We start from the raw sequence: 15361 nt of genomic DNA on the forward strand, positions 1-15361 counted from the left end.
TTTGTTATATTATCAGGCAGTTTAATTTTACATTTCAAAATGCAGTTTGAAATTACATGATGCTTAGTCATAACTTAAAAATTTTGTGTGTATTTAACGTATTGCCAACCTGCACAGAAGTGGAAGAAAAGGGGATACATGATTATTAACTATGTGTCAACAACCCAAATTTTCAAGTTGTTATCTTGAGAATAGTGCAGGGAATTATTTAGCCGGGTTCTTCCTCTTGTCATTCAAGTAATACTTTTTACTTTTTATCTGTGATAAACTCTTTAGCTCCTTAACTTGACTAATGTGTGCACGCATGTATGAAGTCTTGAGCAGAATGCTAATGGGAATCCAGTATTGCATGTACTGGCATCCATTGGCTCCATTATCTTGGAAAGGTCCCAGAAAACATCTCAGATTTTGAGAATATTTGCATGTGTTTTCCTGCCTCTAAAAGATATACCGTTTTTCAATATTTCTGCATTGGATAGTCCTCTTTTCCTTTATAGATGAATGAATTCAATATTTTCAAAAGCATATATAGTGAACTACTGTATGGTGGTAATTTATAATTATGTGAAGTTTACCGTCTCATTGGAGCTTTAAAAGCTTGAAGGATGAGGCAGACTGTCATTTGCAGTGATTGAGTAGCTGTCATTTGAATGAAAGAAGAATTGTAATTTGGTAGAAGTGAATATAATTTATGTAAAAGCAGTTGGATTAGCTTTAAAAAATCAAGTATTCATTGCGTATTTTCAAGATTCTAATGAAGAATAGGGAAGCACAAAGTTGAGTATGACAGTGGAAACCACAATGGGGCAAATAAGTGCTCTCATCAAAATCTTAATCATCACATGAAACATCTAAAAGTTTATATTAGCTGAGTGATTATTATGGGGTATTAGACATTATTATGTCAAGTTAAGGAGATTATAAAGAATGCTGCATTGCAGTCATTATGAATTATTAATCCTATAGATATGTATCTTCCATATTGTTTTTTTCTGCTCAGATGACAGGTGTAGTATTAGAATTAATTTGTGTAATGTACACTTGTATATATGAGGCGTGGCGAATTACAAACTTGTACAGAATGGTAGTTTGTATGTTACTTAACTATATTCTGTCATATTGTAGAATATTGCACAGGAGGTTGATGTTCTTATAAAAACTCGTATTCGAAAAGAAAAGATTATATGTAAACTATTTCAGGTTACTAACCCTTAAAATTCAGGTGATCTCTCATTTTGCAGTTGTGATTGATGAAAAAGAGGTCTTAAAATTTTATATTTGATGTATGAAATGATAAGAATATATGTAAAAGTAAAGGATATATTTATGTTTATAATCGAGCTGAAATAACTTGTGTTGCCGTGATTGGGCCTTGACTTAATGTATAGATGGCCTAGTGCAGGTACTTGTGGGGCAGTGGAGGAAGGGTGAAGGATTAGCTGGGGGTGAGCCCCATAAGCAAATTCACTAGTTACACATAACCTTATTTATGAAAGAAAAACATGTAAATATAAGAAATATGTACAGACAAGTGAGATAACATCTTATTTAGCTGTGGTATACCTCTGAAGTTAATCACGTGGTGCAGGAAGGGAGGAGGTACAGTGGATGATGAGACTTGTGATGCAATTAGACTAAATGGTACATCACTATATATAGTTTCTCATTACACACACACATATATATATTTTTTTTCTTTTTTCTTTTGCTTTGTCGCTGTCTCCCGCGTTTGCGAGGTAGCGCAAGGAAACAGACGAAAGAAATGGCCCAACCCAGCCCCATACACATGTATATACATACGTCCACACACGCAAATATACATACCTACACAGCTTTCCATGGTTTACCCCAGACGCTTCACATGCCTAGATTCAATCCACTGACAGCACGTCAACCCCGGTATACCACATCGCTCCAATTCACTCTATTCCTTGCCCTCCTTTCACCCTCCTGCATGTTCAGGCCCCGATCACACAAAATCTTTTTCACTCCATCTTTCCACCTCCAATTTGGTCTCCCTCTTCTCCTCGTTCCCTCCACCTCCGACACATATATATGTTTACACATATTTGCATGTATATTTACACCTCAGAAATACTCTTGTGAGAATGGTGGTGTCCAAGTACTCTGTGAGAGTAGCGGTGTCAGAGCACTAAGGCTACATTTAATATCCATACAAATGGTAAACTATTGATGGGGAATTTAAACATTGTCCATGAACTTGAGCACTCATATGATAACTCCCAGCAGTTGCTTCATAAGTCTCCACATGAAGACTCCTGGCATTTAAGGGTTAAAGATTATCACCTCTTTTATGCAATATAGTACTTGATACACTTTGCTCCTCTCTTGTTACACCTTACATGGTTTTCACTTGGATTATAGAATACATTGTAATGTAAAGTGGTCAATTATGTTTATAATCCCGGAATTAAAAGAATTCTCAAATGAAAAATGGAGTCAAAATACCTCACCTGATGCATTCATCGATGTAAAGATTTACTGATATGGACCTTTTATTGTATAGAACTGTATATAGTTAGCCCGTGTTTCATATGTAAATCTATGTTTGCCTTGCCAATAAAATGAAAAGATGCATTGGAAGTCTTAAATATTTATCTTGTTTGCCACCTCAGTGGTTTTTTACCTTCTAGCTAAGTTATTGTTAATCCTGAAATGTGTTGGAAAAGCCATTTGCAATGTACTTTCCAAATCATAAGTACGTATATGATCTTTCTTGTAATTTGCTGCAAAAATTTATTATATTTTATAAATATCTGATAGTGTAAAAGATTTTATTTTTGACCCTCTTGTAGAAGTCTCTTAACTTCTGTAGTTAAACAGGTAGAGAGATTGGATGCGTGTAAATGATGCCATTGTTCAATAGTTCTTAATGTTGCCTCACAAAGGTAGTAAAGGCAATTAGCTATTAACAATGACATGGTAAATGGACCGATGTAGACAAATGTAAAAGAATTCATTTTAGCACAAAAAATACTAATTATGAATATGAAATAATCAGTAAACCATTATTAAATTTAAGAGATGAGAGACAGACCAAGGAGTGATTATCAGTAATGACCTAAAATCTGAATAGCAATGCCTAGCTGTGTAAAATAATGCTACACGTAGCTAGATTTCATTCGTATCATACTAGTTTTCTGTTTCCCACGTAGCAAGCTAGTGCCAAGAGCAGCTGAAGAATGGCCTATTGCTTACGTCCAATCTCTAGTTCCACAGACTTTTCTATGGCTTCCACTTATCACTAGATATGATCTAGTTCAACCTTAATGACATCATGTCTCACCCTGTTTATCATGTTGCTCCAGTATGCTTACTTCAGTTATGTTTGTCACTATCCTACATATTCAGGCCCTGATAACTCAAAACCTCTTTAACTCGGTCTTTCCATATTAGTGTTTCTCACAAATTTTTATAACAAAATCATGGTCAACATACTCTTTACCTCTCTTAGAACCCCATTGCAACTCCCCAATCTGATGTTCTGTGCAAACCACCACTTCCATAAAAAGTACCAGGTATATTCATTAGACATATCTCCGTAATTCAAGCATTCGCTTTTGCCTGCTTTACATTTATATTTGCAGTATAATTACATTGACCTGCCTAGGTATTGGGAGAGTTAATGGTGGCTGCATAGTGAGCCAGGGCTGCAGTGGTTGCCAAATTGCATTTCTCTGACCCGGGTAGCTGTTTCTTTTCTCTGCCTCACCCACACATGGACTGCTGACATTCTGTCCACAAACATAAAGTCTCTTCTTGTCACACTTGACTTTTGATAACACAGAACTCACACAACTCATTCTTCATAATTCTAGATTTTTCCTGTAGTGAGGAATATGCTTTATCCATGCCATTTGGCAAAATTATAGAAGTGATGGATAGAAGTAGTAGGTAAGAATATTAGACGTGAGCACTAGGTAGAAGTAGTAGGTAGGAACATTAGGTAGGAGCATGAAGTAGAAGTAGTAGGATGGAGCATTTGGCATGAACTTTAGTTAGTAGCAGTCGGTTGGATGGAGCATTCAGCAGGCTTTAGAGTTGCCCTTTGCCAGTGGTCTGTTAAGGTTGAAACACTAATAATGGCTAAAAAGCAGCTCTGAAGTTTACCAGTTATAGAGAGACTTGCTGTGGCCATCCTCTTGAGGGGATAAGGCATGAGAATATATATTTATTGTTATTATTATACTTAGTTGTTGTCTCCTGCATTAGCAAGGTAGCACAAGGAAACAGATGAAAGAATGGCCTAACCCACCCACATACACATGTATATACATAAATGCCCACACATGCACATATACATACTTATGCATTTTAATGTATACATATATATACATACACAGACATATACACATGTACATATTCATACTTGCTGCCTTCATCTATTCCTGCTGCCACCCTGCCACACGTGAAATGGCACACACACACACACACACACATACACACCCATGTGTACTCTTGTGTACTCACTCAATTCAACCCAAGATACCTCTCTTCCTCACTACTCTTGCTACAGGATCAGTAAGTGCATACAGTACCCACCTCTTGTCATCCACTTTCATTCACATCCATGTCATCTTTCATGAAGAGAAATCTCTTTTTTTTCATACTTAATCACCATTTCCTGTTTTAGCAAAGTAGTGCCAGGAACAGAAGAAGAAAGGACACATTTGCTCATGTCCATTCTCTAGCTGTCATGTTTAATGCACTAAAGCCACAGCTCACCATCCATAAGCAAACCCTGCTGCTTCACATGCCCTGGTTTAGTCCATTGACCTCATTTGTCCAGTTCACAATATCCCATGCACACCTTTCCCCCATAGGTACGTTCAGGCCCCGATCACTCAATAGCTATAAAATAATTGATGCAATACTCACTTGTTGAAATGCCCTGGTCAAAAGCTGATTTGGAATGTGCTGTTCAGCTCTAGTCGCCAAACTTAATCAAATGTGATGGAAAACAACAAATTTACATAGTATTAAAACTAATTCTGTCACTCAGAAATCAGCATTTTGAAGAAAATCTCAGAGACCTAAGATAAAAAAACAGCCTCTAAGGATGTCAAAGTTTTCAAGATACTCAATTTTGACAGCACAAAAATTTCTTTAGATTACATGTAGATTCATAGTAAGTAGAGATTCACTGACCAGAATAAGTGTACGCAGTTTAAAAGGGAGAAAATTTAAACAGTGTAAGCAAAGTTTTTTCAGCAGCAGTGGTGTGGAAAATTGGAATAAAGTATATTGTGTAAAGGTAAATTATTATTACTCTCACATCATAGTTAAAACAATACTTCATTGTTATATGTTATCAGTAAGTAGTCCTTTTCAAGATTATTTTTCTTAATGAGCTGCTGTTTCAGTTTGAGTTCAGTCTAAGAGAAAGCTACTTCAGTCAAGAGTAGTTCACAATTTTCAGTAAAATTTCCGTGACAGCATATTATATCCATACTGAACGGTTTTTCTTTTCATCTTTTTTTTTATGCCAGTTGTTGAGCTGGAGGGACTTACTAAAGTCTCTTTTCCATGTATCATAAATGCAGATAATCTCATCATGAACCATCACGTCTCCTGTTATTTGCCCTTCCCATGTTTAGGTCCCCTGTAATCCCAAGCCTCCTCTCATTTCAGCTTCCCATCTCTACTTTAGCTTATCCCTCTTCCTTGCTCCCTCCACTTAGGGCAAATGATTCCTCTTAGTTGATTTTTTCCCCCCCACATGTCGAGACCATTTCAGTACATCTCGGTCAGCCTTCTCAGTCAGACCACATTCCACCACATCCCTTACATTGTCATTCCTTACACGATCAATTTGCTTCACTCCATTATGTTGTCCTTTGGCATTTCATACTAAATATTTCCACTGTATACCCTGTTTTGAAGTCAGTGCCCATGACTCACATCTCTAAAAGGCTCACCTTCAAACGTACTTATATTTGTCCTTACAGTCTACTGACCTCTCCGTCCATATGCTCCTTACTCAACTCAGGAACTCAGTCCCTTATTCCATCCAATGCCCCTAAGGTTCCATCCACAGCCACACCCATTCTGAGTTGCAGTATCTTCCTTCTTCCCCATTTAAACTTCCATTGATAGATTTCTTTCTTTACAACTTGTATATAAAGTCACCCAATTTTGACACATTCTGCACACAAACAAAAAGTCTTTGTCAGTCAGTTTTATTAATGCATATTTTTTCCTTCATATGTGAAAGACATTGCAGCAACCTTCACAGAATTTGCTGATGAATTCAGCACACTGATTTGGGTAGCAAATTAAAGCCATTGTGCATCACATACTCTGTATGAAAAACTGTTTTGATGTCTACCTGTAAAAAGTACTGTATATCTTTTTGTAATTTCACAGGAGTGACATATGCAGTCTTCAGATAATTTAGTTGCTGGTCATCTCCCCACTTTCAAAAGTGTTATGATACTGTTAGAATGATCAAAGTATCAAAAAAATTCTCCATGCTGGTTTGAGTCACAAGTGAGGAAGGTGCAAATTACTTGCATAAAAAAATCTAACTGGGTTATGAAGAGCAGACCATCAATGCTGCAATGCAAATGTGGTAAGGAAATAGTAAGTTTTTCTTTTTTATGAAGCTATTGGATATCGGAAAGGTGCAGTAAGACACACACACACACACAAAAAAAGTCCATTGGTAAGCGTATTGCACCATCCTCTCTCTACAGTACTTGTTAATCCAACTGTAAGACTCAGAAACTCCAACCACCTCTTCCTTCTGTTTTTTGCCCTCCCAAGAGTATTGTGTCGGTATATTAAATTACATCAAAATATCACTCTAAAAGAAATCCAGGAAGCCTACGTAACATCTGTATGGGGTTTTGATAGAAAGACATTTCTTGTATCTGGTTTCTGTAGCTTAAGATGTACCTAGAAGAATTTAAAGAATGATTTAAATGACTTAACAAAAGCACTTGCACTCTTTAAACTTCATAGCATCATCTTTGTATCTACCAATCTTTAGGCACCCCTAATCTTGATAAGGTTCTTTGGATGCTGATCCTGTAAAGGAAAGGGGATGGGTAAGGAGAAGGGTAACGAGATGTGAGAAGGCTTTGGGGTCATAGTCTTTTCAGTGGCATGTAGAGTTTGGGAGGGTATTACAAGGAATGCATGGGTAAATTCTAACACTGTCTAGGTTGACTGCAAGATTATGGAGGACAAAGAATTCTTTGTGGGTGCACATGCTTCTGTTTAAGGAGATAAAAAAGTTACACTGAGATGAAAGGATTTGGAAATAATTAGACGAGCATACACATTAATTCAGGGGTGGAAATAAAAGATAGTTACTATGGTCATAATAATGAGAAAGTAGAATGTACTTTAGATGATTGGGATAACCAGCTGTGAACGCAAAAGATAAGCTGGTAGATTTCTTTGCTGAGAGAGCTGAGTTCCTGGCAAACAATGTATTTTGAACATTATTTCCTGATATACATGGAGAGGAGATTGAGGAAGGAAATAATTAGAACACCTAGATGGATTATTTGGTAATGGATAAAAGAATCTAGAAGCAAAAGGATTACTAAAGGCAATTGTGAATGGTGAGTTTCTTGTGGATTTCTGTGATTGATAACTTCTTCGCATAGGAACATAACATAATTCATAGATAAACATGGAGAAGTGGTTGGGGTAGGGAATTGGCAAAAAAACTTTGTAGATGAATGAAAAACAGGGCATTGGAAGAAAAGGAGGTATTGGCAGTGCTGTCAAATTCAGATAATATATGGTATTGGCAAAGACAAGGTGGGTGCACGAATCTCGGTGATTAAAAAAAGAGAAGATAAAGGTAGTAGTGAGGGTATTGAATCAAAAAGAAAATGGTATTAGAGCACCAGGTAAAGGGTAAATGAAAATCATGACAATAGAGATGGATGAGGGTGATGTGAAGAGATTGTGATGCATCTTTAAGCAGAGTATATTAAAAGGCAGCAGAGGATGTGAGTGGTAAGAAAAGAGAAATAACTAGGCATAAGTCAGTATTGATCTTTGGGCTGGAGAAAGATTACATACCAAACAAATGGGAAAACACAATTGTGTCCCTGTGACACACAAATAGTATGTGATGGAATGAAAAGGTAACGAATGATGTAAAAAATACTAAAGTGGTATTGCATGTAATACTCCTGTCATCTGCAGCACAGTATACTTACTGGAAGTGAAATAAGAGAGTGAAATTGATAAATTTCATGGTCTTAGTGGAATTTTTATCATTATGAGCCTGGTTAAGTTCTGTGTTAAACCTATTTCACAAAGGGCCTGACTCAGGCAAGGTATGAAATAGAGTGAAGGCCCTTATGCCACTTAGTTCTTTGGATGCTGGGAAACAATTGTATGAAGTTTCATAAGTGTGACAAAGAAGTTTAGCCAAGTTCCAGGAGAAACCTTCTTATATAGGGCTTAACTCAGGCACAAATCAAACTGGATTTATGGAGTTTAGCCCAATCACTTCTTTATGTGATGGGAAAAACTGTTCAGTTTCATTTGCATCTGATTTATACTTTTCAAGCTATGAGTTAGGATAAATTCAAGGTTAAACCCTTTTTATGAGGGACTTGTTTCAAATTACAGTGATAGGTCTTGGCATTCAGTTCTGTAGATGCTGGGAAACAACTGCGTTACATTTCATGAGTATCTGGTTTAAATTGCAGGTTGAAATGTAAGTCTTGACGATGACAACGACAGACATAGTAAACCCAAAGCATCTGCCATGCAATGCAGGTGACAAAAAGAGGACTGACGGACAGCTTAATCTTGCCAGCCCTATCATGGAAATGAAGCAGAGCAAACAGTTCTACAATTTAGGCTGCAGAAAGGATCTATCTGAGGGGTGCTTGTGAATTTAGCAGTTGCGCTTGAGTAAGTACTGCCGAACATGTATGGTAGATGTAGGATATGGGAAAGACATTAGGTGTAGTGTCACACAGTAAAGGTAAGTGACATGCCATGAAGTGGTTTGGTCACATGGAGAGGGTGCATGATTGGTTGGTAAAGAAAAATACAGGATGGAAAGGGGAAAAAAGTGAGAAAGACAGCTGACATCTTGGAAGAAGAAAGCAAGAAAATAGATTGAGGAAAGAACCCAAGAATATGCAGTGTGGATGAAACACATTAGAGAGGTGGGTGTAGATTAGGTATACCAGAGACTTTTTTCAGCCCTGACCACCCCTGAAATAGGAACAAGGCATCATAATGTAGACTTTAATTAAAGGTAGGTTACTTTATACAGCATGAATTACCAAACCTATGTTGACTTGTGTTTAACTTTGGACAAAATGTGACAGACATATCATTTCAACAAATTGCCATCTTTTTTCAAGAGGTGTTGTCTCTGGTCATAGAACTAGAGATAGCATCAAAGAAATCACACAATTCTTGTTCTGAACTTTCATAAAACAGTTTTTACTCTATATAACCAATTAATATTATTCATGTGTACTCATCAGCTTTAAAGTCATAATTCACTAAACATTAAACCATCAGTGGTAGATGCTTCTCATGTATATCCAGTCAGAGGGACCAGCATTCACTGTGGTATGAGTTACGGCCCAGTGAAAATGCAAAGGAGATGTGTGGTCAGATAATGATTTCAATAATCACAGGTATGCCTCCCTCCTGGGACCTGTAGTTTTACCACAGCAAACCAGTGCGTGACATGCAGAGCATATCACACTAACTGTAGCCTGCCTCATTACAGAAGCATTAGCCAGTTATTGCAATCCCTGTTAAACCACTACTCCGGATATCTAGAGGGCAGAGCATGAGCCAGGTAAACAAGGTTCATCAATTCAGAATAGGTAGAGTAGAATTAACAGAAAAAGCGTTTCCTTAAGCTCCAATACAGTATTTTCTACTACATTAAAGGAAAATTTAAACAGCATTGGAGTTGACAGAATTAAAAAGGCAAACATGATACCAAAGTAAGAAATTTATTTTTAGGATTTCCCAGTGTTGTGACAGAACCCAAAAATATGCTGAAAGTAGCTGAGAAATGTTTCAGAATAAAAGTGTTTGCCATCCACTTTACCTGTGTTCAAATGAGATGGTGTCACAATGATATAAATAGGAAGATTTTTAGCCAATCAAATATAAAAAAATTTTTCCTCTGTGCTCTTACAGTATCATGGTAGGGGCAGGGTCAATAAAACGGGTACCTGGTAGATATATACAAGGTTAAGAGATTGGGTAACACGAGTGTAAAAGTGTTTCCCCTTAACACACAAATAGTAATTGCAAATGATAATTACTCATTGCAATACAGTATATGCAATAAGGGTGGACCGAGACAAAGATTTCTTTCTATGTATATACTGACTGTTGAGGGTATAGATTATGGAACAAGTAATTCATTGTCTCATCACTTGGTGACAAATATTGATAAGGGTTGGCTAAGATAGCTACATAGCTCTCAGTAAGGATCAAAGTGTTGGCAACCATTTAAATGAAGAGGCAATTTAGATGGTAGAATCTTTTATTCATTTCTGCATAAAATGAAGTACGCCATGTAATTGAGATGGTACCGGTCTTGGAGGTGTCGCACCATTCTGTCTTTAGGTATTTAACTGCTGTTCAACAAATTTGGTCTCCAAAATTTTTTCTTAAGTAAATTAAGGGCCATGTCACTTGTTTCTTGTTTAAGTTATTTCATTTCATGGGATATTGTACTAAGTGTAAACACAATTTAAGTCAGTATTTTGGGGATTGATTCGGTCAGAGTACTGTGGAGTATTATTTTTTTGATGAACTATGAAAGTGATGGTGTTTAAAAGACAGGGTGAAAGAATACATATAGGGGAGAAAGACTGGAAGAGGTGACAAAATTTAAGTATTTGGGAACTAACCTGGGTAAGTTTGGTGATGTAGAAGACTAGATAAGGGAGAGAGCAGTAAAGGGTAGAAAAGTCCTTGGTTCCCTTATGCAGCTGAAACTTGGCCGTGGAATGAGTCACAAAGTCAAGAGTCCACGCTGTGGAAATGATTTATTTGAGAGGAGCATGCGGGATGAAGAGAGTAATGAGAAGGTGTATGAGAGATTTGGTATGCCAGGGAATGCAATGGGAATACTTTGAGGTGGTTTGAGCATGCCAGTACCATCTAGAAGTGATAATTGCATTAAGAAGACTGAGCTACAGTGAGAGGATGAGGGCAGCAAATCTGCAATATGGAGGAGAGGAGAAAGAGGGGTAACCTGATAATGGCCTTCAAGATTTTAAATTAGCAGGGTGATATTGGTAGAGAACAGTTCTTCAAGAAATGGAACAAAAGAGTAGCCAAAGGCCATAGCTAATTGCTGGATAACAAGCTTTTTAAAAAAGAATGTTCATAAGTACTGGTTTAGTGTTACTGGTTATGGATGGAGTAAATTTAACAGTTAGACAGTGCCATTAGTTTACAGGTATAGAAGACCAGTTGACAAAGAATGGTCATGAGAAAGAGCCCCACAATTGTACAACTCTCTCCCTGTACCATACTTATAGGTAATTAAATGTGAATTGAAGACCAAATTCACCAAAATATTATCAACAAAAGGTGGTCATTGGGACCAGGTTACTTCATAAAATATTGATTGAAACTCAAAAATTTAGACCATAGGAATAATAAAAAAATCTACTTTCCTAAACGGGCTTTATTAAAATAATGAAAGAGGGGCATCACCTACAAGTGAAGGTTGAAACCCAAATGCTGTGAGTTGATAAAATGAAGACTAATCACACCATACTTTCAACGAAGCAGACAACATTTCATGGATTTCATAAAGAAAATGACTGACAACTTTTCAGTGAAATCGGAAAGTGAAACAAAAAATCTGCAGGCAAAACTAGACGAATATTCTTATAAGCTGTAAGGCGCTTGAAAGTTAGTTTTTAAGAGGGAAAAAAATCATCTAAAACTGTTTGACCTCATCTCTCAAATTATAAAGGTCATTTTTATTTTCCTTCTTTTCTGCTTAAGAAAAAGGAAAATGTGGCAAATACAGCTGTGCAGATTACAACCAGATTCTTATTTCCTTAACTTTTTCACTCTTCTTCAGGCTCCAAGTTGATATTATTGCCAAATTTTGCATAAAGATCACCCTTTAGTTGAGTCATTACATCTTGTAGTTCACTAGCTCGGCCATTAAGGGTGCTGATCTCCTCCTGCAGGGTCTCCCGCTGCCCACTGATAGCTTCTTGTGCTTCATCCTGGAACACATTTATGGTTAACATTATTGCGTTTCAGCCACTGCTTTGTCCAATGTTGTTGGATCTTTTACTAAATTAGAAAGACAGGGAATTCAAAGAATTTAAGAAACTACATCTAGTTTGGGAATAGAGATCCCTAGAAAATGAGGGAAGAATTTTGAAGAGCTCAGAAAAATGAAGAAGAAGAGCTTCAATTGAAGTGGTATTCAAGTCACTGTATTTTGTAGCAAAAAATACTTTCACGATCATCACATATGTTGACAGCAGAAAATGACAATTTTAAATGTGTTAAGATTTGGGAAAATATTTTTTTCCAACCTGGCCATTTTACAGCAGTTTTAGACTGAAGCAGTTTAGGCCTAAGCCAGCTTGCAAGAGACAGGAAATGAGTTTTCCATTTTATTTCGTGTGTAGATTGATGTGGTTACATATAAGGGAAGCAGCGTTTCATGTTCTAAGATAATCTTTCATTAATCATGAATATACAGGCTTCCAACCATGGAACAGGCACTCCAGTTGGTATTCTATAATTGAAGGAAAAGAAGATTTTATAGAGTAAACCAAAGATATGATTTCTTATCATATCTGTCACAACTCTGAGGGTTTATGTGTAGTTAAACGAGTGATTATCCTAATTTTCAAAAGCTGCAACTAAAACTGCCTTTATAAGCTACTGCTCTACAGGGGATTGGTGTAGTCCTTTTTCTTCAGAAATGGAAAATGACCTGATGTTCAGTGATAATGTAGCCAACCTGTTCGCACAGTACATACGTACGAAGTGAAACTAACCTGTGATTTCATGATGAACACCTCACCAACCATGAATGGGACTTTCTCGTCATCCTCCAGGGCAATCATCATCTCATCTTCAGCATCTTGCAAGTTCTGCAGATCATTCTGAAATCAAAACATATTACCGTCCCACTGATACCAGATTAGAGCAGATGCTGACAATATCCAGAGTACTTTACGATTTTCACCCTTTGATTTTTCATTCGTCTTTATCCCTAGCAATCTCGTAGGTAACTTCAGAACCAGTAACCGTAAAAGTTACTTTGTAACTTTCAGTATACAGATGAATATAAATGAAGGATTTTTTCCTACACTAAACCACCACTGGCAAAATGCAGAACTGAACCTAAACTATAGAAGGTGAGAATACAATTGCCAAGAGCAATGGTGGATTTTCTGACCAGAAGAATGGTTGTCTGTCAGTTGCCTACAATGCTGTACCATTGTTTAAAGGAACAGCTTTTTAGAAATAGGTTTGATGTCTAATATTGGGCACAAAATGCACTGTAAATGGGGTGCTACAGTGTGACTTGACCCATGTCACACTGCTTTATGGATAATAAGTAGCATACAGGTAAAGGTACGATTACTTTCCATGCAATACTTACCTCTTTTGTCTTAAGTTCTTCTTTAACATCTCCATGACGAGCATTGCAGCGGGCAAACCTGTTGATCTTTTGTTGGTCTTCATAGGTGATGTGCACATCAGAATCCTACAAAACAAGGATTGTATTTATATCAATGACATGCTGTAATAACAACTGTCTTGTGGAAGAGCATTACTGTGATAGCTGTAAGCATTGCACAGTGTGGTGCTGACACGTTTTACCAGGCGGCACTTGGTTCTACTCTTTGTACGACACACCCAACTGGCTGCTGAAGCCTTGCATAGGAATACCCTTGTTCTACGGTATTACACGTGTATTTCATCAAGTCTATTGCAAAGCTTTAGGATTTTGGTGGAATTCATTGGTTTTCTTTATTTAGGGGGCTTAAAGTGGTAGTGGGGAGGGCTGTGAAGATCAGAGATAATTCAGAAGGGCAAGTGACATCCTTGAATTAACGTGACTGATGAAAACCTCACGTAATCTCGTCCTGCTAGTCATGATGTTTAATTCAAATACATTACTATAACTGATGAGCTGGTGGCAAGTGTGTGGAACAGCCGCTTGTGGGGATACAGTCAGGGAGGCTAGGCAGTGGAACCATCAACTACCTTCCGTGTCATCTGTTTAGTAACATTTCTATGCAGGTGAAGTGCAGTGCAGAAAACGTCAAAAAAAAAAAAAAAAAATTAAGATAAACCTTAGCTGGCTGCTATGAATGATTCGACGAGGTTACCATAGTTCCCGGTGATTAACAGCAAAATATCATCAGCCATCAAGGTAATTAATCCCAGATTGGACCCCCCCCCCATTTGATCATCCTCGCCCTCCCCACTATCACACAATCCTTTCCCGCCTCTACAAGATGTTATATTCGTAAATGGTTATTGTAATCCCCTTTAATGACCACATCTCCTCGTTCCTCAAATTACTGAACGGTCTTAATGAGGCAAAATAAAGGATTAATTATCAAATTAGAACCAACCATAAGGCCTCTCCTGGGAGGGGCGCGTGTGTGGGGTGGGGGAAGGCCATGGGTGTGGCCGCCATAAATGAATTATCACAACGCCCTGACCTCTATAGACCATAATGTAGATTATTAACCATTTTACACTTCTGACCAGGTATCACAGCTCAATTATATAAATCAACACCTAAAAAGCTTAAAAAAAAGTATACCTGCCATGATGGGAATGCATCTCTCATTTCGACCACCCGGTATTATTTAATTAACGCCATAACTCCATTATTATTACAAATGTGCATAGATCCCGTGGACAGGAGTCATGCAAGAGGTTAAAAATATTAATTTGGAGGAGAATTGGAGGAATATTTCTCACCCTGGTCACTGAAGTCATGGTTTGTGGTGTTTACGTTTGGCCAGAGCAGCAGATGCTGACGCGCGTTTGTTACTGCACGAAATATATTAAATATCCATTAATATAAAAGTCATGTTGTATTTCAATATACTTTTCTTTTATAAATTCTATTTCTATATTTTTTGTATACATTTTATCTTATAAATTCCTAAAAGTCATGATTTTTAATTTTTTTTCCGGTGGAACAAATGAAAATGCTTGAATTATCAAAAATGTTATTTCATTATTTCATTTTTAGTGTCTATGTTCATAATTATCACCTAAATTACTTCAATTGTGTGTCAGTTCTTTATAGTATATTCAAATTAATCTCGTATAGTTACTGACCAAATATAATTTCAAATATGAATGCAGC

The 15361-nt window shown here is 37.1% G+C and overlaps 2 protein-coding genes across 2 annotated transcripts in view; one reads left to right on the top strand and one right to left on the bottom strand.

Moving 5' to 3' along the window:
* The window catches only part of LOC139764289 (dual serine/threonine and tyrosine protein kinase-like), a 119473-nt gene extending 110567 nt beyond the window's left edge, over nucleotides 1-8906 (top strand). Inside the window, exons 15-16 of the transcript XR_011716340.1 lie at nucleotides 6388-6592; nucleotides 8700-8906. The gene's annotated coding sequence lies outside the window, so the exon portion shown is untranslated. The remainder of the gene's footprint in view (nucleotides 1-6387; nucleotides 6593-8699) is intronic.
* A 2753-nt stretch (nucleotides 8907-11659) lies between these two features.
* Pfdn4 (prefoldin subunit 4) lies at nucleotides 11660-15041 on the bottom strand. The gene is made up of 4 exons (XM_071690769.1): nucleotides 14968-15041; nucleotides 13631-13735; nucleotides 13020-13127; nucleotides 11660-12230 (listed from the first exon to the last, which is right to left on the bottom strand). Exons 1-4 carry the CDS (start codon nucleotides 14983-14985, stop codon nucleotides 12066-12068), a joined length of 396 nt encoding a protein of 131 aa, XP_071546870.1. The 5' UTR covers nucleotides 14986-15041; the 3' UTR covers nucleotides 11660-12065.
* Between the last annotated feature and the right edge of the window lie 320 nt (nucleotides 15042-15361).

Source organism: Panulirus ornatus, chromosome 49 (genome assembly GCF_036320965.1).
Source record: "Panulirus ornatus isolate Po-2019 chromosome 49, ASM3632096v1, whole genome shotgun sequence".
NCBI classification, from domain to species: Eukaryota; Metazoa; Arthropoda; class Malacostraca; order Decapoda; family Palinuridae; genus Panulirus; species Panulirus ornatus.

What these genes read in the sequence shown, in the direction of transcription:
- Pfdn4 (XM_071690769.1), bottom strand. An exon ending in AAGAACTTAAGACAAAAGAG is followed by an intron (nt 13,128 to 13,630) that starts GTAAGTATTGCA and finishes TTTTGATTTCAG; the next exon opens with AATGATCTGCAGAACTTGCA. An exon ending in TGTTCATCATGAAATCACAG is followed by an intron (nt 12,231 to 13,019) that starts GTTAGTTTCACT and finishes AATGTGTTCCAG; the next exon opens with GATGAAGCACAAGAAGCTAT.